The 23,181-nt window shown below is 39.7% G+C and overlaps 1 protein-coding gene across 3 annotated transcripts in view; it reads left to right on the top strand.

The window, feature by feature from the left end:
• Nucleotides 1-23,181, top strand: part of EPSTI1 (epithelial stromal interaction 1) — a 105,406-nt gene that overhangs the window by 4,215 nt on the left and 78,010 nt on the right. For all 3 annotated transcript variants that reach the window (XM_089668828.1, XM_089668827.1, XM_089668829.1), the window contains exons 2-4: nt 5,053-5,111; nt 17,643-17,726; nt 20,982-21,055. In XM_089668828.1, coding sequence (XP_089524954.1) covers nt 5,053-5,111; nt 17,643-17,726; nt 20,982-21,055 — 217 coding nt within the window. The remainder of the gene's footprint in view (nt 1-5,052; nt 5,112-17,642; nt 17,727-20,981; nt 21,056-23,181) is intronic.

The following is a 23,181-nucleotide window of genomic DNA, read 5'->3' as shown; positions in this document are numbered from 1 at the left end:
TTTATTTATTTGCTAAAACAGTATAATCTGTTGTGGGAATCAGGCCTATGCAGCACAAGCTCTGAACACGTCCTCCCCAGGTCAAGGACTGGGGGAGAGAGAGCAAGACAAGCCACTCCCCAAGCTTCTATAACTTCTCCAAGCATGCACCACTGTAGGAAGACTACTAGGGGGAGCCAGAGGGAAAATAAAGGCTCAAAAGCAAATGACTTCCCAAACCCCATAACTATAGCCATTGGCACCTATGACATCCAATAATGATAGTAGGGTGCTGCAGCAACTCTGAAACATAAGGGACAGACAAAAAGAGCAGCTAGCAATTGTCCTAGGCTAGTTACCGCCCAGGACAGATACATTTAGGCACCCAACAAAGTACAAGGTGCCTACGCAGTATTTGATTTAAAGTGTATAACTAACTAAATCATTTTCTTTTTGATGAGAGGATTAAAACCCCTTCTATCAGGGGCTCCATTTGATAGATTTTCCCCTGGCTTACAGTCCCAGAGACAACAATTTTATCAGATATAATGTATATGTGGGAAAGGGGGGGGGATTCTCAACAACAAAACAGAGAGAAATACAGAGTACAGGAAGGCTAGAACCACTGCCAGCTTTTTTCATGTTGCAGATTTCCCCTTACTTTGTATCTAGTGAATTGCCACTATGACAAAAAGAAAGAAGAAAAGCTCTGTAACAGAGCTAAGGTTGTCACCTCATCCCTTTAAAACCAAACACATTATTTACCACTTGCCTACAGGGCACATTTACTCCCCTTCCTACCAGGGCAATTTTAGCTTTCAGCGCTGTCACACTTCGAATGACAAGTGTGCGGTCATGCAACATTGTATCCACGTGAAATTTGTATCATTTTTTTTTCACACAAATAGAGCTTTCTTGTGGTGGTATTTACTCGCTGCTGGGTGTTTTATTTTTTGCGCTATAAACAAAAAAAAATAGCAAAAAATTAAAAAAAAATTTTTTTTTTGTTTCTATTGTAAAATTTTGCAAACAGGTAATTTTTCTCCTTCACTGATGTGCGTTGATGAGGCAGCACTGATGGGCACTGATAGGCAGCACTGATGGGCACTGATAGGGTGGCACTGACGGGCTCTGATAGGCAGCACCGATAGGCGGCACTGATGAGCTGGCACTGATGATGGGCACTGATAGTCAGAACTGATGGGCACTGATAGGCGGCACTGAATGGCACTGACTGACGGCACTGCTGAGCACTGACTGGCCGCACTGCTGGGCACTGATTGGTGGCACTGATGGGCTGCACTGGTGGGTGGCTCATATCTGATCTGTGTGTTTATATGATTATAGGTATCTAGTGTAGTCTACCCAATGTATGCCACTTAAAGTGTATATATATATATATATATATATATACATATACACAGTGGGGATCGAAAGTTTGGGCACCCCAGCTAAAAATTTGTATTAATGTGCATAAAGAAGCCAAAGGAAAGATGGAAAAATCTCCAAAAGGCATCAAATTACAGATTAGACATTCTTATAATATGTCAACAAAAGTTAGATTTTATTTCCATCATTTACACTTTCAAAATAACAGAAAACAAAAAAATGGCGTCTGCAAAAGTTTGGGCACCCTGCAGAGTTAATATCTTGTACTGCCCCCTTTGGCAAGTATCACAGCTTGTAAACGCTTTTTGTAGCCAGTCAAGAGTCTTTCAATTCTTGTTTGAGGTATCTTTGCCCATTCTTCCTTACAAAAGTCTTCCAGTTCTTTGAGATTTCTGGGCTGTCCGTCACGCACTGCTCTTTTAAGGTCTATCCATAGATTTTCAATTATGTTGAGGTCAGGAGATTGTGAAGGCCATGGCAAAACCTTCAGTTTACGCCTCTTGATGTAATCCCCCGTGGATTTCGAGGTGTGTTTAGGATCATTATCCATTTGTAGAAGCCATCCTCTCTTTAACTTCAGCTTTTTCACAGATGGCATCAAGTTACCATCCAAAATTTGGTGAAATTTTATTGAATCCATTTTTCCTTCTACTCGTGAGATGTTCCCTGTGCCACTGGCTGCAACACAACCCCAAAGCATGATTGATCCAATCCCATGCTTAACAGTTGGACAGAGGTTCTTTTCATTAAATTCTGTGCCCCTTCTTCTCCAAACGTACCTTTGCTCATTCCAGCCAAAAAGTTCAATTTTAACCTCATCGGTCCACAGAACTTGTTTCCAAAATGCATCAGGCTTGTTTATATGTTCATTTGCAAAGTTCAAACGATGATTTTTGTGGTGAGGATGTAGAAGAGGTTTTCTTCTGATGACTCTTCCATGAAGACCATATTTGTACAAGTATCTCTTTATAGTGGACTAGTGTACCACAACTCCAGTGTCTGCCAGATCTTTCTGGAGGGATCGTGCAGTCAAACGTGGGTTTTGAATTGTTTTTCTCACAATCCTGCGAGCTGTTCTGTCTGATATTTTTCTTGGTCTTCCAGATCTTGCTTTAACTTCCACTGTTCCTGATGACTGCCATTTCTTAATTACATTCCGAACAGAGAATATTGACATCTGAAAACGCTTTGCTATCTTCTTATAGCCTTCTCCAGCTTTGTGAGCGTCAACTATTTTCAGTTTCAGTTTTCTAGACAACTGCTTAGAAGAACCCATGGTGCTGATTGTTGGGGCAAGGTCAGATGAGTCTGGGCATTTAAAACCTTGGAGATTGACATCACCTGGTCTTCCCAGACGATGATTGAGAACAATCCATGACACTGGCAGGTCTCAGCTTGGCAAAGGGGGCAGTGCATGCTATAAATTCTGCAGGGTGCCCAAACTTTTGCAGACGCCATTTTTTTGTTTACTGTTATTTTGAAAGTGTAAATGATGAAAATAAAATCTAACTTTTGTTGACATATTATAAGAATGTCTAATCTGCAATTTGATGCCTTTTGGAGATTTTTCCATCTTTCCTTGGCTTCTTTGTGCACATTAATAAAAAATTTTAGCTGGGGTGCCCAAACTTTCGATCCCCACTATATATATATATATATATCGTGACAAGTTGGGGGTTTTGCAGCTCATTGTTAGTGCAAAACAGTTAGTTTATTCCACACCAGAAGTACATTTCAGGTCTTTTCCTGCCCACTTTTATTTAACTGCCTCTATGTCACCCTATAGCAGACATACTGCTACAGGGCGGCAAGGGTGCGCAAAATCACACCTCGGCTGTCCCAGCTGGTGATTCCTCATTGCCTAGTATCTCTGACGGGGAGAGACCTGTGTATAAATAACACAGATTTACCCTGTCAGATCCTGCACGCTGCTTTGTATGGCTCTGCATAGCAAAGCCATACAAAGCAGTGTGCCCACAGTGTAAAGCACTCACACAGCACACTGTGAAACAGCACACTGTTAACCCTTTGGTTGCCCCAGATGTTTACCCCTTTCTGCCCAGTGCCATTAGTACAGTGTCAGTGCTTTTTATTAGCACTGATCACTGTATTGGTGTCACTGGGGATGTCAGTGACACCAAGTCAGTTCTTCCCAGTGTCAGAATGCCCGCTGCAGTCCCACAGTCCCGCTATAAGTCGCTGATCGCCGCCATTACTAGTGAAAAAAAAAATTCCAGTATATATACCACCATTTGTAAATGCTAACTTTCACATAAACCAATTAATTTACAGGTATTGAGATTTTCTTTAGCAAGGACATGTAGCAGAATACATTTTGGCCTAAATTTATTATGAAATTAGATTTTTAAAATTTTTTTACTGGACATGTTTAATAGCAAAAAGTAAAAAACAAATTTTTTCTCAAAATTGTAATTTTTTTTGTTCATAGAGAAAAATAAAACATGCAGAGGTGATCAAATACCACCAAAAGAAAGCTCTGTTTGTGGGGAAAAAAGGACATAAATTGAATTTATGTACAGCGCTGCATGACTGCGCAATTGTTAAATTGTCTGTCTTTTTTTGCTTATAGCGCAAAAAATTAAAAACGCACAGGCAATCAATTACCACCAAAAGAAAGCTCTATTTGTGGTGAAAAAGGGAAATAAATTTCATCTGGGTGCAGCCTTGCATGACCGCACAATTGTCAGTTAAATAACGCAGTGCCATATTGCAAAAAAATGGCCTGGTCAGGAAGGGGGTAAATCCTCTGCAGAGCAAGTGGTTAAATAAAGTACCATTGTAATTTTATATGTGGTTTTATGTATTACTTGTCACCTTAAATGCCCCAATACTTCAGTAAAAGAATTTGCTTTTCTGTGGACAAGATAAAATTTAGTTTTGATTCAACTCAAGCAGATCTTCTTTGCAGCCATGCCAAATGAAAAAAACATATATACAACACCCAGGTGAAAAAGAGGATATACAGATTGTAATTTAAAACTGACCGATAAATCAATTAGCGTAGCTGGAGACCACATTGCTGTACCTCAAAGTTGAAGAAAAAAAACATCAGTAGCCCTGGTTTACACTGATGCGGCGTGGCACATCGCATGTGATTCGCACAGGAACAGCACCGCATTCCTGTGCAAATCACATGCGATTTCTGTGTGGTGCAATTTGAACCATACATTTTGTATGGCTCAAATCGCATTGCATCCGCACCAAAATAGTGCAGGACCCTTTTTTGTCTGCACCAGAATCGGAATCGTGAACACCCATTCGATCCGATTCTACACATTGCACCGCATTTTGCGAACCAATTTCAGGGTGTTGTTAACTTAAAATACACACCTGCAGCGGTTCGCATGAACGGGGTGCAAATATGATGCAGAAATCACAATTGCGGTTCGCATGAACAGGGTGCAATTATGATGCAGAAATCAGAATTCAGAAATCAGAAACTGGTGCGAATTCTGCACCGTATCAAAGAAAATAGTCTCAAGAAAGAAAAATTCTGATGTTAATTGACATGAATGCATGTAAAAGACAATAAACTAGAGCAGAAAAATGTTTAAAAGTGAAATGTTTACCTGTTTCCTTCAAATTGCTGATGAAAACTGTTTTGGTGTGAATAAATCTGTTTTATATATATATATAATTATATTGATTTATTTTTTATTGCAGCAATGGTAGCTATGTAGTTATTCCACCGAATCAAACAAAAAGAAACAAACTTCTGACAAGTAAGAATCGGTTTCTTTTATTCTAATATATGTATATAGTACATTTTATTAGTATGTATTAAACGAGTGACTGTAACGCATAACCTATATTTGCATTTGTACACATTTGATATAAATCCACACAGTGATTGACAGAAGATAATTTCAGTATGCCTGGCAGCATTCAGCTTAATGCTGCATTCACACCTGAGCGTTTTGTAGCGCGAAGCTTGAAGCTCCAAAACACTCAGGGAGAAAAAAAAAATCAATATTTCTCTATGGAGATGGTTCAGATCTCCACTCCAAGTCATCTGAAGCAGAATGCCTGAAGCTCAAAAAATTTTTGGAGCTCAAATTGGGCAGATTTGCATGTTTTTGGAAAGTTTACCTAGCAACAAATGACACAATAGATGATATTGGGCACAATTCACTAAGCGGTATGTTACCGCATCCGAGTATGTGGTAGGATACCGCATAGCATTTAAAAAATCATTTAGCAAGGGGGCCCCTAGATCCCTCCCCCCCATGTGAATGAGTATGGGGTACATGGTACCACTACCCATTCACAAAAAAAACTGAAGTGTGAAAAAAGACAGGAGACAGTCTTTGACAAGTCCTTTATTAAAAGAAGAAAAATAAAAGAATGTCCCCTGAAGTAGATCCAACATCAATCACGATGTCCGCCACCACCACCTGAAAAAGAAAAAAAAAAGGGCTCAGCTCCCAAATATGGCTCCCACCGTCTGACTATATGTAAGGGGTGGGTCAACCCGGTGACATCACCCGCATGACCCTGCCCCCGTGTGTCATTCATCGACCAGGGCATGCTGGGTCACATGGGGGCGGGGGTCACATACATGGTGACCCCGCCCTTTACATAATTAAGAACTGTAAAGCCAGCAGAGCAGTCAGACTACCGGAAGCCAGCATCAGGAGATGAGCCTTTTTTCACTTGGGGGGTGGGATCTAGGGACTCCCTTGCTAAAGGGGGGCTTCCAGATTCCAATAAGCCCCCCACCTGCAGACCCCCACAACCACAGCCCAGGGATGTGGGGAAGAGGCCCTTGTCCCCATCAACATGGGGATAAGTTTCATTGGGGGGGAGCCCCCCTGCCCCAAAGCACCCCCATGTTGAGGCATGTGGCCTGGTATGTTTCAGGAGAGGGGGGGCGCAAGCTCACCCCCCTCCCTTTCCTGACCTGCCAAGCTGCATGCTCTGATAAGGGTCTGGTATGGATTTTGGGGGTGACCCCACGCCATTTTTTTAAAATATTTTGGCGAGGGGGTTCCCCTCAAAATCCTAACCAGATCCAAGGGGCTTGGTATAGATGGAGGGGGAAGGGACCCCACTTAATTTTTTGGATTATTTTGTAATTGCCAGCTTTTTTTTTTTTTACATTCAGCTGTCAGTGGGGAAGCCCTCTGACAGCTGATTATTCATAGGTCGTTAGGCCCATTTTTCTCTATTGGCTGATAAAAAATGCCAAAGCTCAAAAAAAACGACTAAAAATGCTGTATAGAAATGCGGAAAAATCACGGTAAAATATGCACAAAAAAATCACACTAAAATCGCTGAAAAACGCTATGCTCAGATGTGAATGGAGCCTAAAGCTGAACTCCAAGCGCACAACTAAATATACAGAATAAATACACTTGAGAACTATTTTACCAGCCAAAAGATTTGTGTTTCTGTCCATCCAAACCTGAGATTTACATAGCTTTGCCCTGTCTAGCACGGGAGTGGGCATGATCTTTCTCCATTGCGGTTTTATTTTCACTTACAGATTCCCTCCCTACCTATACCCTAATATGAGACAGTGAAAGGAGAAACCTTACACTGATGAGCGTATATGTTCATCACCATGCTGTCTCTTCCTATCAGCATGTCTCTTTGCACGGCAGCAAACCTGACTGGCTGCTTGTGCTGCTTTTCCTTTACGCTTTCTGAGCTCTGCTGTAAAGACTTTACATTTAACTGTAAGAGACTGTTACTAAGTTAAATTTAGGTATTACACTGCTTGTATTTAAAAAATATTTAGAGCAACAATTATTTGTGCCTTTAAAGTGTTACTAAACCCAGGACCTTGCATTCACTATATATGGTCTCCTACAGTACACAGAACATGGAAGTGCAATTATTTTAGTAAATATAAACTGCTAAATACCTTTTCACATCAGAAGTTAGAGCAGTCTTGTTACTTCTATCAGTGTCCAGCCCAGCACTAGCTAAAGCTGGTAGGAGGAGTTTTTTTTCTGCTCTATGAGGATGCAAAACCCCTGGCCAGTGCTGATTGGCCTTGTGTTGATCACATGCACTCTCCCAAGAATAAAAAAAACCTCTCTAGCAATACACACCAAATTGAGCATGTGCAAAATGGGGTGGGTGCAGCTGATTTCGGCATTCGGCCATGCGCTGAGAGCCAGAGCCAGCTGTCAATCAAGTAGCTGGGTGGATCCCAACATTGTGGTCTGGACCTTTTCAGAGCCTGGAGCAGCTCTGCCACTTCAGCTGACATTATAAGCTGACTCGGGGTCAAAGGAGAGCAAAAATATGTGCAATCCTGTGACCCACAAGAGAAGTATGACCAAAAAAACGCTGTGGCCATAAGTAGTGTTGTTCTCTCTAATTCTGCCCAGCAACATTTTTATGATTACTGTTTGTACAAAATAACTGCATTTAGCAAGTTTTACCATTTTCTTTGGAGAAGACAAGTTGGGAATGGGGTGATACGATAAAAATTGAAAAATACAATTAGAAAGACCATAAAGTCAGTACTATACTTTTATAACTTCCACTGCTTTAAAAAAAATAAGCATAGTAAAGAGATATTATGTTGTGAGAACAACTTGTTCAAAATGGGATGCAGTCTTAATTATTGGGGATTGGAGGGAGTTATGCATTATTTCTACTTCTGGTAGACCCCTGAGTATATGTGGCACTGGAGATCATAAAACGTGTAACAAATTGTATTGTATAAAATATCCACGACAAACAAAGCTTTTCTTATTATGCTTTACCTAATGCTCACACATTAAAGTATGAATAATTCATGCACTGGAAAATAAGCTCAGCAGTACCCTATAGAGAACATTTAGGGAGCTGTTCATTAAAATGACATTCAGTTTAAAACAGACAATTAGAAATAAATTTGCATCTCCCAAGTCACATGATCATACTGTGGAAACACATTCTCTGATGCGTAATGATCGTATTACTCCACCAATACTCTATTCTAATCTTCTGCGCACTGAAATGAGGCAAACTACAAAATTGCTTTTTACAACTGTTTATTATTGTACAAGATTTCAGCTGCCTGGGAAGCTGCAGGCAGAGCTTTGCAAATTATTTACTTCAGCTTAAGCTTGCTAAGTAGACATGTCCCCATTTGTGCATATAGTATATTTGAAATTAACTGCAAATACCTTTCATATTACAGAGCTAAACCACAATTTCCATGTTCTGTCTTTTCTGTTTTGATATCACAATGGATTTACTTTCAAGAACAGCACTGAAAGCACTCCAGCTAGGGGCAAGTACTTAAAGAGGACCTTTCCCCCCTTTCACTAAAAATCACATCAGCATTCAGCTCTGCAATGTGATATGAAATCATCCCACATTAGTTAGTTATACAAACATTTTTTACAATGACTGTTTTTTCACTTTCTGGTAAAGTGAGGTACTGGTGACATAGCCCTAGCCGCAGAGATGCATCATGGAAATTTTTTTTTTTTGCCCCTTAAATATTACCCTTAGTGAAAATGGGCATTGTGAGAAGAATAGGGAGGTAAAGTAAAAAAAGATATGCAAAGAACAAAAAGCCTGTAATTACAGTGCTCAGCATAAATGATTACACCCCAACAAATTTGTCAGAAAGCCTTTACTCTCCTGTCAGAATCAACATTTTCTATAGGACACTATACTCCCACAAATGCCGGCCATTGACTGCAAACAAGATTTGTTCATTAGCACACACAAAAAAAGTATTTTTCCTAACAAATTTGTTCAAGACTATGTTGCTAAAATAAATACACCCCAATAAAAGTCTTAGGAGCAATGCTAAATTTTAGACAACAAAATACTAATTAACAGGAATTCAAGCACAGGTGAGTCTAATTATTCATTAAACAGGTGTCCAGCAGACAGTTCATTATAAAAGGGAGTTCTTAACAAAGAAAACCCCTTCCCATTTTATGATGTCAGCAATGCCACCACATGGAAGAGAAATGTCACAAGGCCTGAGAAAGAAAATAATTTCTTTACACAAGAAAGGTGAAGGTTACAAGAAGATCAGCAAAACTTTACTTATCAGTCAGAATACTGTAGCAAATGTGATACAAAAATTGAACAAAGATGGAACTGCAACCAACTTACAGAGACGTCCAGGCTGTCCACAGGAGATAACACCTCGACAGGAGAGTCTTCTGATGAGCAGGGTTGAATAAAATCGCCATGCAAGTTCACTGTAGTATGCGTCCCATGACACAATAAGCCATACACTTCAGAGGAATGGCATGCATGATGTTGTCCATGAAGGAAGTCTCTCCTAAAGCCCATGTACAAAAAAGCCTGCCTAGAATTCACCAAGGACCGTGCTGAAAAAGAAGACTACAGGGACTCTGTACTCTGGTGTGATTAGACCAAGATAAATGTTTTTGGAATTGATGGCTTCAAAACTGAATGGCATTGCAAAAGTGAAGAGTACAAAGAAAAATGCATGGTGCCTACAGTGAAACATGCTGGTGGCAGTGTCCTTCTCTGGGGCTGCATGAGTGCTGCTGGTGTCGGGAGCTGCATTTCATTGATGGTATCATGAATTCACAGATGTACTGCTCTATATTGAAAGAGAAGATGCTACCATCACTCCGTGCCCTTGGTTGTCATGCACTTTTCCAACATGACAATCATCCAAAACACACATCTAAAGCCACTGTTGCATTTCTGAAGAAGAAAAAACAGGGTGAAAGTGATTCAGTGGCCAAGTATGTCTCCTGATCTGAACCCAATCGAACACCTATGGGGAATTCTGAAGAGACAAGTTGAGCATCATTCTCCATCTAGCATCCAGGCCCTAAAAGAGGTTGTTCTTGAAGAATGGAAAAAGATCAATGTTGCAATATGTTGCCAACTTGTTCATTCCATGCCTAGAAGACTTGATGCTGTCCTTACAACTGATGGAGGTCATACAAAATACTAGAAATAGTAATGTTGTGTTAGTGGGGTGTATTTATTTTTGCATCAACTAAATTGAGTTAAACTGAAGATTTTGTCATCTAAGTTATATTATTAACCTTACTTTCATGTAATGAGCTAAACAAATGTTGAATAAAACTCAGTTTTGTCAAAATTTTGGAAATTGTGCTAGTTTTCATTGAAATATTGATTTGAATCTTACTTTTCAAAAGGGGTGTACTCATTTATACTGAGCATTGTATATATAAGTATCTATTTGTAGATTGCCATTACTAACAATTTTTAAAGGTGTCTTTGTTGTAATTTTTAAGATAAGGGTGAAGCTATCCCTTTAACTCTTTGATCTTAGCCATGTGAAATCCCGAGTGCTTCACACCTGAATATGTAAAGCTGACCATAGATATAATATTTTGAACAAAAATTCTTAAGAAAAGTCTTGGAAAATTCCTGCAAAATTCTCCATCTATCGATCGACTTATGTACAACCACCCTGCCCATACATGGATTGAAACTCAGACAGTCCCTGCTGAACCAGCCAAATTTCGATCCATGTATGGCTGGCTTTAGCTAACAGCTGAGGAGGGGATGTGATCCTTCAGTATGTGGGCCTCTGGTCTGAAGGGTATTAATGCCAGCAAAAAGCAGAGAGTCAGAGTACTACTTTAATGACTTCCCTGCTTTGGCCTGAGATTTTCGTAGACCAGTCATTGCCACACCTACTGAGCATGATTCGGTTTCAGTTCCCTTCTAAGCTTTTCATTCCCTCCTCTTATTTGTGCAGCCCACATGACTATAGAGTCACACATGTGGGCATATACACAGTGGAAATGATTTTCTAAAACTGGAGGGTGCAAAATCTGGTGCAGCTCTGCATCGAAACCAAACCATTTCAGGTTTTTTTTGTCAAAGCTTAATTGAACAAGCTGAAGTTAGAAGCTGATTGGTTACCATGCACAGCTAATGCAAACAATTGGTGTAGCGCTCTCAAACAAAAACAGTGACTAGAATCCCCAATGGAGAATAATAATGTGACAAATGGTGAAACAAACAGTGAAAAAAAAAAACAACTTAAAATGGTTAGAATAATGGATAAATGACACAGAAAAATGACCACAACACAATATTAAATATATAGTGAAAACACTTCTGTGACCCCAGCACTGGGAGATATATCCTACACAAAAAATGTGACAAAATAGTGCTCCATGTCCACACACTCAAATCAAAGTACCAATATGTAAACCACTAAACAGTAATAAAAAAAATCAAAACATGGTGAATATAATATAAATAATTACTCCTTCAAAAAATTAAATGATATGTGACACCAGTGTCCACAAAAATATGTAAAAAAAATGCAGGTGATTCTTGTGCGTTGTAGCCTCTGGTGATGACTCCACACACAGCTAGATTGGCTCCTCACCTCCTTACTGTGACCCTAAAAGGGCCTACAGGCCTTTGGGATCCTCCTAGATCAAAACGTATCCTCCAGAAAATTTTCAAACCAGCAGCAACAGCATATTCTTCCAGACCAGGGACCAGCTCGATTTCCCCTTTCTTAAATGGCTCTAATCAGTATAACCTGCTCCCATGATACCATTTATTAAGCAGTAAAATAAAATGTAACCAAAACACTCACATTGTTGATCATCTTGTACATAGCCTTAGAACCTCATGTATGGGTGTACTTGCATGGGTTCTTCTGAGAGTCCAAAGATGGCGATCGTGCCGGAAGTGACTTCACCTTCACGATGCGTCACTGCTCAAGTGACTTCATCAGTCACATGTGTGTGTGTTTGTGTGTGTGTTTTGGGAGGAGGGGTAAAAATTCATAAACTTTTAATATAGGTACACAAACTGACTGTAATTAAATTCAAGCAGTGTTGTACACTTTTTCTACATCCTTACCCATGCACAAAACCCTGTGGCAGTGTCATTAGGGTCTTAGTTTAACTTTCCCATTAAGTAACACAAAATTGCACAGGTTCATTGACTAACAATAAATGAAATAAAAAATTCCACATACTGAAACAATGGAGACCTTAATGCTATCAACCATGCCAGGGTGCTCATTACCAAACCAGTAATAATGACAATCTCACAATAAATAAATAAAATAAGACAGGTATAAGACAATACAGCAAAAAAAATCCCCTCCAGAACACTCTCCCACTAACATTCAAAGGACAAATTAATTGTCATCAACTTCTGCACACAATCAGTGAAGCACATTCTTTCCCTGCTTTTGAATGATGGAAAGTTCATAAACTGTATCCACTTGTATATAGTATAGCAGTGCCTTTAGAAACAACAGCCCCAGAATAGCGATTAAGTTGATGCTATGTATGTGTCAGATAATAATGTTGTCACTCTTTTAATTCAAGTGGGAGACCATTTTGGATGGGGATTTTTACTCATTTTATCTCATGCAATAATAAATAATTAATCCTATATTTCCTTTTCTTTGGTTTATTGTGGCAGAGAGACTCTTTCACTTTGCCCATTCAAAGCAAAGTAACAGGCTCTTTGAATGAACAACCCAAACCCTCTGACACTCAGCTTCACCACCCTACTCAGCTGTTCCATTAATTTGTCACTGCCCCAGGAATACCTGGCTCTTCTAGGTGTGGTTTAAAATATGACCTCCTTGCTTTGCTTCAGGATGCAGTGCTCAGGCCTGATCCACCAGTCTGAAAGCCTAAACACTCCTACATTGTGAGAGAGAAGAAAGTTATTAACACTATGCAAGTCCTAACACCAGTTGACTTTATACAGGGCTTGGACCCCTGGCTCCAACAGAGGAGCTCAGTAAAGGTGGGAGGTTGTTGTTTTTTAAAAAAAAGAATCTGTCTACCTGATTGGCTAAAGTGAATGAGTATCGTTAAAATGCCAAGAATAAACCAGTAGTGATATAGGGTTGTAGTACAATATTTCAGTGGACATTGTTATTGATGAGCTTCCAAGATATGAAAGATAAACTTTTTGAAAATCCTCAAAAACCTGCCCTTGCAGATATTGAAATTTGCTGCCTTTGTCTTGATAAAATCATTCTAGCACAATACCCATGGAAATAAAAGGCCCCACGTTATCAATAAGTTCAAAATAACGGAGCGTGGAATTCTTCCACATATTGGTAACTATTATACATTTGTACAGGTTATGCTATGTATCCCGCAAAATTTCAATAAAAATCTATTGAAAGTGAAAATAATGGACTGTTGTAGTTGTAATTGGTACTTTGTTAAAGTTGAACTCCAGCCTTATTTTCAGTCTTGCACAGTTGTACAGATTCTTCTGTGAAATTGCTTACTCCGATTTCACTTTACGACTAATGTCTGTGGACGTTCTCATTTATCCAGATTATGGTATATCTAATAGTTGCTAGTCACAATCAACTGGACTTATGAGCTGTATAATGTTGATGACATTTCTTATTTTACCAAGCTGAAGAAGTGACTTGGTAAGCTGTGAAATGTCTTTGACATTACAGCTTAAGTCCAGCTGAATGTGATTAGCTACTACTAGATTCACACCATGTGTAATATGAGCAAGTTAGATTTCCTGGCTGGAGGATACTATCAAGTTCTTTCCTCCCCAGCCTTACTGTCCCTGGACAGTCATTGGGTTTACATTCTTTTAATCATCGAGGCTCATTCTGGCTAGGAATGCCCACTCCTCCAGGCTGACATCCAAACATAAAGGCATTTTGATATTTGAATAACTGTTTGTGATGGACCACCTGGGACTCTGCTTGAGTGCCTCCGTCAGAGAACTGCTTCCTCGTTGCTGGGACACAGGACCAAGGTATTAAAGCTGGGCATCGCACCCAAGACTAGGTGACAATAGCGCTTTGTCTCCAGAACTGGACACAGTATTCTAAATGAGGCCTAACTAAAGATCTATATTGGGGAATCAGGATCTCCTTCCTCCTACTAATGACCATTCTAGTGATGCATCCTTGAATTGGTCACACTATTTGCTCATTTTGCAATAATCTGAAATAAGTACCTCCATGTCCTTTTCCTCTGACGTGTTGGCCAACACTGTACCCCCAATGTTGTACTCTCTCAAGGGATTTTTTTCCCCTAGGTGCATTATTTTACATTTAGAAGCATTGAACTGCAATTTCGGCTGTTTTGACCAATCTTCCAGCAATGCCAAATCATGTTTCATGTTACAGACACCTCCTTGGATATCAACCCTATTACACACCTTTGTGTCTTTGGCAAAAAGACTTACCTTGCCCAACAAACCTTTATTTCTATCATTGACATATAGTTTAAATAGAACAGGACCTAGTACAGAGCCTTGTGGTACACCACTAGTGACTTGTCTCTGTTCTGAGTGAACCCCATATACAACCACACTCTGGTATCTATCCTTTAGCCAGCTGCATATCCACTGAACCACCCAAGGGCTAAGTTCTAGCTTCTACAACTTTTCTATTATATCACTATGTGGAACTGTATCAAATACCTTGCTGAAATCAAGACATGTCCACAGCACTACCCTGGTCCAAAACATTGGTAATATAGTAAAACAATCCAACTAGATTAGTCTGCCATGCTCTGCCCTTGGTAAAGCCATGCTGCTTTGGAACCAGCAAGTTGTGTGTTTTTAAGTGATGATTGATCCTTCTTTTCAGCAGTGATTCCATTAACCTGACTACAACCGATGTTAAACTCACTGGCCTGTAATTGCCAGCTTCTACCTTGCTGCCCTTCTTGTGAATCATTACTAGAACCAATATGATTTCCTAACTTATTATTGTTAGTATAATTTATTTCTGAGAAGACTGATCAAAAGTAATTGTTTAAGTGGTTTGCTACATCCAGGTCTTCCTCATTATAAGTGTTGTGCCCAGTTTTAATTTTAGTGATCCCATCATATTTTTTCTATCACTAATGTACCTAAAAAAGGTATTATCTCCTTTCTTAATAGATTTTGCAATTTCCTCCTTTTTCTGTGCGTTGACAGCACTGATAACTATGCTTATACTATTCAGCTACACCTCCTGTTTCCTTAAATCTCCCATTTTCTATTTTCTTTCCTTTACTATCCTATCCTCTAGTCCCCTCCAAAAGCCCCTGTCCTGGTTGGGTCTGTCAAACTGCTCTGAAGAGCCAACACACTGATGAAGGGCTGAAGGTTTTTCAGAGTAGCGATGAGACATGGCACTGTTATGTTTTCAGAAAGCTATGTCCAGCAGTCTGCAAGCTTCTCCTACTAGCCATGATCTGCCTGAACTGCATAGAAAAGGAAAGATACCCAGTTATGATATCACTGGGTCTAAATAGGGTATGTAATGAATTAAATGTAATGAATTTCATTACCATGTTGATCTGGCAGGAAAGAAGGAACCAGATCGATAAACATCCACTTTAAAGTGGTTCTTAGACCAAAAACCTTTTTACTGTAATGCATTCCCTGCATTCCCACTACTTGTGTCCCCCCCCCCATACCTAAACAATTACCTGAGTCCTGTCATGATCCAGCACTGTCCCATCTGCAGCCCCACTCTCCTCTCTTCTTAGTCTCACAGGAGGGTTGAGCTTCCGCGATACATCACTTCCGATTGGTAGAATGCAGGTGGGACACAAACCGGCATTCTTTTCTGGTGATTTATATGCCTGATTTTTTTAAATTAATGTAAGCGCAATTTTATATTGTTTTTTTAATAAATAACCTTCCTACACTATGAGGATGTCCTCTATGTCTTTCCATCTATGATGGAGATTTTTTTTTATCTCGAGTCACTTGCTGCACATTACTTTTGGAAATATCTGGTGTGGTCCATATATGCAAGTCAGCTAAAATGAGAAGATAAAGATCTATTTGTGGCACTTCAAGCGTTTATGACCTTCTTTAAGTGAGTGCAGTGTGTTACTTTTTCTGGGAAGAGAGGAGGAACACTGGTTTCTTGGGTGACCTTACCTTTGCACACTGGAAATGGAAGTCGCATATGAAGCTTTATCAAAAAATGGAGTTTTATTATTATATGAAAGTAGTCTCATTGTTATTTGTTTTTGCACATGAGTTATAGAGGCAATAATTTGTATGTATTTTTACTCACAGTATTCAAGGAGCACGGTACATATTGTTTACATGATTTGAGGCTTTTGAGCTTACTAACAAGCAGCTCCATATTTACACTAATTGTGGCGGAACCGTTCTGCCTGGGCTACCTGGTGCGGAGCAGTGCGTCTCAGCCAATGCTCCCCTTTTCCAGCAAGGCTTCCAGTGCTCTGCCAAGGCAGGTATTATAGCTCAAACACTCCCTTCCCTGCTCTCCCAAACCACGAGTCAGAACTTCGTGTAGGGTGAAAATTAATGACTCTTTATTAAACACAGCTCAGCATATACAACTTCACCCCCACCAGACAGCCTGGCATCGGGTTTTCCCCACCCACAACAAACCCTACAACCAACAATACAGTAGGAACTCTATAGAAGTGAAATACTACAAGATCAAATTACCCTAAGCAAACAGTGTAGAATGTCTGTGAAACATGTCCAGCTTTACAAAGGGGAGAAAACTGGAACAGAAAGGGCAAAATGTTATGAAAAAAGGGATGGTTCGTCACACTAATAATATGTATATTTGCTAAGGCTTAAGGGGACCGCAATCTTGGAGATTCACTGCACAGGAGACACAGGCAGTAGCCAGAGCCATAGGTTCCTGCTGCTGTCAGTCAAACTCCTGTGAGGAGTGACAAGGGCGGTGATTACCAGCTCTGTGTCTATGGACGCACACAGCCCGGGTCAGGAGCATGCCCGCATGGGTGTCCCCTCATCACTTGGCTTGGTGAGGGGGGACAAGCAGGCGGGAGGACCAGAGAGAGCCAGCAGGGGACTCCAGAGTAGGTAAGTATATCATTTTTTTTAATTTTAATTCATATAATGTATTCACTATTGGACCCCTTACTATGGTCCACAATGTCTTTCATAGTGATTGTTTCCTGCACACATTCCAGTACTCTACTGTTCAATGAAATTTGATTGTCCCAGTATTGACATAGAAGTTAATATCTTTCAACATGGCAAAGTACAGTTGTCTGTATTGGGTCTACCTATGTGACATGTCTAATATTTGCTAAAATAAAGAAATTACAAAAACCAACATTACATATATATATATATATATATATATATATATATATATACATACATACATACATACATACATATACACATACACACACACACATAGTATGTATTTGCATTTGCATATCAATTTACAAAGACATACTGGTTTCTCAAATTATCTGCTGTGGAGCACCAAGGATGACCTTGCAATATTCATTCATCAACCTGTAATTGCTATATCAAGTTGAGAGCTTGTAAATGTTCTTGTTTTACAGTGGCTAATAAAGAAGAAGAGGCATATAATCATTTCAAGGAATCCCTGAGGTCTGGACCAATAAACCTTACCCCTGAAAAGCTAGGTCAGTGATCTGTCTCTGTCCCCTTTTCTTTGTCCCCTTTTATTCCTTTGTCCTCCATCGCTTTTTGACTTTTCCCTCTCTATCCCCTTGCCTCCACTCTTCTCTTTTCCTGATTCAGCCTTCCTCCTCCTCTTCCCTTTTTATTCCCTTACAGCATTCCATTCCTTCCCTTATCACAATAACAATAGAGTGTAGTATTATGTTACACATCAATCAAAGCAGAAAGTTTGGAGTAACTAAGTTTGGAGTAAAAACCCAACTCTGGGGTAACTTTTAAATGATCTCCAAGGAGGTTTGAAAATGAAAAAAAAAAGCTCAGACATCAGTACCTCTGCTCCAGCACTGTACCCCAGAGTAATTCCTTTACGCCAATCAATTTCTTCAGTCTTCCAAGTTGAATGATGCCCAGCATTCCTGAAGGGGAGTCAGCATGGCCCCTTGAACTCACAGTATAGAGAAGAAGAGAGTGGTGGTGACATCATCCTGGTAATGCCACTCTCTACATTATTTAGGATCGCCCATCGTTAGAGAAGATCTGATGAGGAAACAGACTCTGCACATCATGTGACAAGCCTGACAACATTTGGAAAATATAAACATAAAAAAATTAAATTCTGGCTGGTGGTATCCAGGGGAAGGCATATAATATCTATACACACAGTTTTGATGCTATCCTTGGAGAATGCTGCCATCCTTCATTTTGATAAAAAACTTCCATATCCCTCCATCTTGGGCTGATCAGTTAGGCACACCAGGAATGCAGGCTGGTAACCCCATAGCAAAGTAGAAAAACATACAGCACCCTTCTGCGTTAATACCAGCCCACATGCCCTTCAGCATTTGGGGTGCATTGAGAAGGGTTTCCCAAAATACAGGAGTCTTTCTTCAAGGGATCCCTAAAATCAGTTCAACAGGGAGGGGACAAACACCTATTTGTTCCCCTATAGTTAGCTCTTGGAGGAGAACCATGCATTTTTTTTACAGTCAAAAAAAAAGAAGATAATGCTGAATGATTACAATTCTTCATAGACAAAAACCACTGCCCATAAACAAACACTTTTAAATAAACTTTTCAAACTCCAAACCACAGAATAGTTTATATATTGACCACGTGAAAAATTGGTGAATATTGGGTGAATTTCAGAATGAAACTACATTCAATGGGTGACAAATAGGATGAAATCAATAGTTCTGTTCTGTTTCTAATATCAATAAATACAATGCCATACCTCCTTAGATCTAGTCTGGGGGGGCACAATATGGTCACTTCTGACTTGGCACCATCCACAGGAGCGTTCCTCTTCGATAAGACAAACTTTGAATCCAATGCACTTCTATTTCAGATGAGCGCAGTACAGAGGATGTTTTTCCTGTCTTTTGAAGTTTAAAAAGACAATGACTTTCTATACCTTGTCTCTGTGAAGAATAGCATCGGCTTAGGGAACATGGAAGAAGCAGGAAGGGTCTAGCTAGTCCTAAACTAACTAACACTAAACAGGAGGGAAGAATAGAAGTAGAGACCAAATACAAGATAAACATGTTGTAGGGGCACTGAGCTACCAGTAGATGCCAGTATATGTCAGTATGCACCAGAACATAACAGGATAGATGCAATAGCAGTAAAATAAATATTGGTGGGACATTAGTGCAGAAAAGCAGTTTTCTCATTGAAAAACATATGCTGAGTGAATCTAGTTTGATGCATTTTTTCACGCGGTGAATGTTGGATAAATTGTCTTTGAAAAGGAGTGAAATTCACAGAGATAAATAGTGCAAATGTGGAAAATCAAATCTCGGTAGAAAATCAGGTGAATTTCAAGCAAAGCAATGATAAATACACCCCTTAGTGTTATGTTATGCAAGCTGAAACTTGAATTTTATGTGCTCTTCCGTGTTGGATTGGGAAGCAGGTGATTGGTGGAAAATTACAGGGTGTAGCTACCAAACTGCAATGTTACCTGCCATAATTACAAGTTAGTACATAGTTGCTTTAACCCTTTCGCTGCCAGAGCTCTTTTTGCATTTTTTTTGCGCACATGTTTAAAAAAATCATTTTAGGCCTAAAGATTATACAAAACCCCCCAAAATTATATATTTTCTGAAAACAGACACCCTAGAGAATAAAATCGTGGTAGTACCAATTTTTTTATCTCACAAGATATTACCACAAAGGTCTAGGAAACACAAAATGTCTGTAAAAAACACACTAAAGTGAATTTTAGGGCAAACAGATGCAATAAATCACCCACATTTTTGGTAAAATATAAAAGATGTGGTTTACCCAACATGTCAAACATGCCCCCAACGTGCGCATTTACATTCATACGTGCAAATATGCGGGGGTGGGGGCCTCAAAATTTTTTGAGAAGGGGGGTGGAGTTTATGTGCTTGGGTGTAACTTTATTTTGCAATTAAAAATAACTTGTTTTGCTTAACTTTTTTTAACACATAGGGGACAGAATGTCTGCTATGTGATGATTTTTTTTGTGACAGGTTCTATTTAATGAGACAGCAGGTTCTAAATGTCTCCTCTGGGCTCCACCGAATGTATTGCAATGTAGATCGCATTGCAATACATTCCTTCCTGGCTATGCTAGCCAGGGAAAATGACATGAGTGATCCCAAAGTGACATCATACACATCACTTTTCGGGTCACAGCCGTGTTGGTCCCAGGCCCACATATGGGCAAGCGAAGCTCAGAATACACAGCAGGGACACGCTGGGGGGGGGGGGGGGGTGTTACCAGAGGTGTGTGGAAGTAATCAGGCGCAATTGCCTTAATGCTTCCATCTGACAGGTGTCTGCTTGTCAGTTTTACACACAATCCCAGTGGCTGCAGCCACTGGATTGTGTGTAAAACCCCCGCTGTCAGGTCCATACGGTGCACGAATCTGGCAACAAAGGGGTTAAAGCAATACTCTTAGCTGGCTAAATCATGCCTGACCAAGACACAAAACAAACTGGAGCATTCAGAATCTGGTACAGCTGTTCATGGTAGCCAATCACCTTCTAACGTCAGCTTGTTCAATTATACTTTGACAATAAAACATGGAAGCTGATTGGTTTCTATACAGAGCTGCACCAGATTTTGCACCATGCAGTTTTAGTAAATAACTTTCTTAATGTGTTTAAGAAACTTGCCTTTTGAGTTAGCTAATAAATAGAATAGCCTTAATTCCAAATGTTCTGCTTTTGTCATGTAACAGAAAATAGAAGGCAGTCTGCTTTACTTTTTTATATATTTTGCATTGCAGGAGGAAACACATCTGAGAAAAAAACAAGGGAGCAACAACAAGTAACACAGTCACAGTCTAAATATCAAAAACAGGTGTGTTATTTATTGTTTTCAGTATCATTAATTCTGTCTACTCCAAGTCTGTAAAATATATCCAGTTACAACCATACACTTCAGAGAACGGTTTAAATAAAAGCTGGTTTGTGATACACACCATGAAGGTTAATAGCAAACATGGCACTATAATATAACATGATATAACAATATAACATGATATATTATATTTTAGTAAAACAATAATTTTCTATTGTAAAGATATTCAGTATATCATCAAGTGGATGTAAAAAAGTAGGTTAGTTGTTATATGTTTTTTGAAGGGATAAGATTAGATGGTACTACATTATATATTGTCTGTGAGATGGTATTACATAGGGCTCTTTCACACGGACATCCCAAGCAGGTCCGCCTGCACGATTTTCAGGTGGACCAGATCGGAACCTCCATTCTCCTCTATGGAGCGGCGGGTGTAAATGGAAATGATATCTCATTTGATTGGGACTTTATTATTATTATCACTTATAGTATTCACTATAATATATATGTTTCTTTTTTGTGTGTAGCGCTGCACAGTATTTTTATTTATTTATTCACTAGCAGATTTAGATACCCTAATAAATTGAAGCCAAGCTCCAGCTCACACTGTATAAGCAGTACAGCATCAATTTTGTTCCTTTTGGGATAAAGATTTTACATGAATAAATAAAAGTTGATCATTGTAAGCACCTCTTTGTTTGTCTGAACACTCTAACTGTTACATGTGCAGCATGGCATGTTTTGTTGAAAACTTACTGGTAGGAGGTAGGATCACCTGGTAAAAAAAAGAGAGAGCACTTAAAAAGAATTGATAAGATGCCATACAACTTATATTTGTATAGCGCTACCCTGCAGGAGCCGCTTGGTGATCTGGGTCTTCTGTTCTGCGCCATGACTCCAAGAACAACCTCAACCCCTCTGGTGCACCTGTTTAAATGAAAGTTACTGCAAACACATATAAGAACACAAGCATAGACACCTCTAACTCAGCTGTGAATCAGCACCAGGAAATAGACACAAGACCGTTTAGTGGTAAGTGAACTCCATGGGATTTGCTGCAAGTGCAGTTGTTCTAGAGCTTTGCAAATGAGGTAAAGCTTCACTTTACAAAGTATACACAATCAAATGCTAGGACAATAAAAAAAAGCAGCATTTTTACTTGCACATGATTGGATTATAGAAATCAGCAGAGCTTCCCCTGTTTTCAGAGCTTCCCCTCAGATCTAGACCAACTGCACTTGCAGTGCACAGCATATTTGCCTTTAGTAAATCAACCCCAATGTACTAGTACGGGTTAGAATAAATGGTGGTTTGAGCATAAATAAACACACAGTGGGTAGGTTAGACACAGTCCTCTAGACAGTATATTCACTATGCCAAGGTAACATAGAATAGGGTTCTGTATCACTATACTGGGATCAACACATAAATCAGCAAAGTCAGCAATAACATTGTATAACAGAATTAACTGCAATATGAATACTGAATGAATGTGAATATGAATACTGTGACTAGTCTAGAGTGCACTCTGTGAAAATGGCTAGGAATAAACGCAATGTCCCCTGAGAGGTAGCTCTTTGCATAAGCAATAGGGAAAGTCTCTGTATAGCAGCTGTAAAGGGACAGTCTTTAGACCTAACTCTTCAGCTGGCTAGCATTGGGGCCCAATGGTACTATAATTGCACATGAAAATAGTCTCAGTCAAGCTTGCAGGGAGCAGTGAGGTTACTAGATGGCTGTATGGTCAGTTCCTAAAGGCTTCAGTGTCTCTTGCTATCAATTAATAGTAAATCCCTCACTAGTCCTAGCAATATTGCAGCTCACCATCTAGTAGCACACAGCGATTAGACCGCTCTCTGCTCTGCACCCAGGTGACTCTTGTTGCTGGCACCTCCAAACTCAGTGCTCCGGATCCCACTCAGGCCACTTATATGCAGCAGTGATGGTGCAGACTGGACAGAAATGTGCACTTTCTGATCTTCCTTGTGGCCAAAGGAAACTATTTAATCTGCAGCGAGAAATACAACTTTTTTCTCCACCTATCCCTGTCTCCCTCTGGGAACTGTAGTCCAGCAGTCCATAAGAGTCCATAGCATGGCTCCATTCCTGAACCATTCCATTGTGGC

Source organism: Staurois parvus, unplaced genomic scaffold (assembly GCF_062004578.1).
Source record: "Staurois parvus isolate SC_StPar_1 unplaced genomic scaffold, SC_StPar_1.0 ptg000064l, whole genome shotgun sequence".
Classification (NCBI taxonomy): domain Eukaryota; kingdom Metazoa; phylum Chordata; class Amphibia; order Anura; family Ranidae; genus Staurois; species Staurois parvus.
Note: the sequence above shows the minus strand (reverse complement) of the source record. Positions and strands in the feature narration are given on the sequence as shown.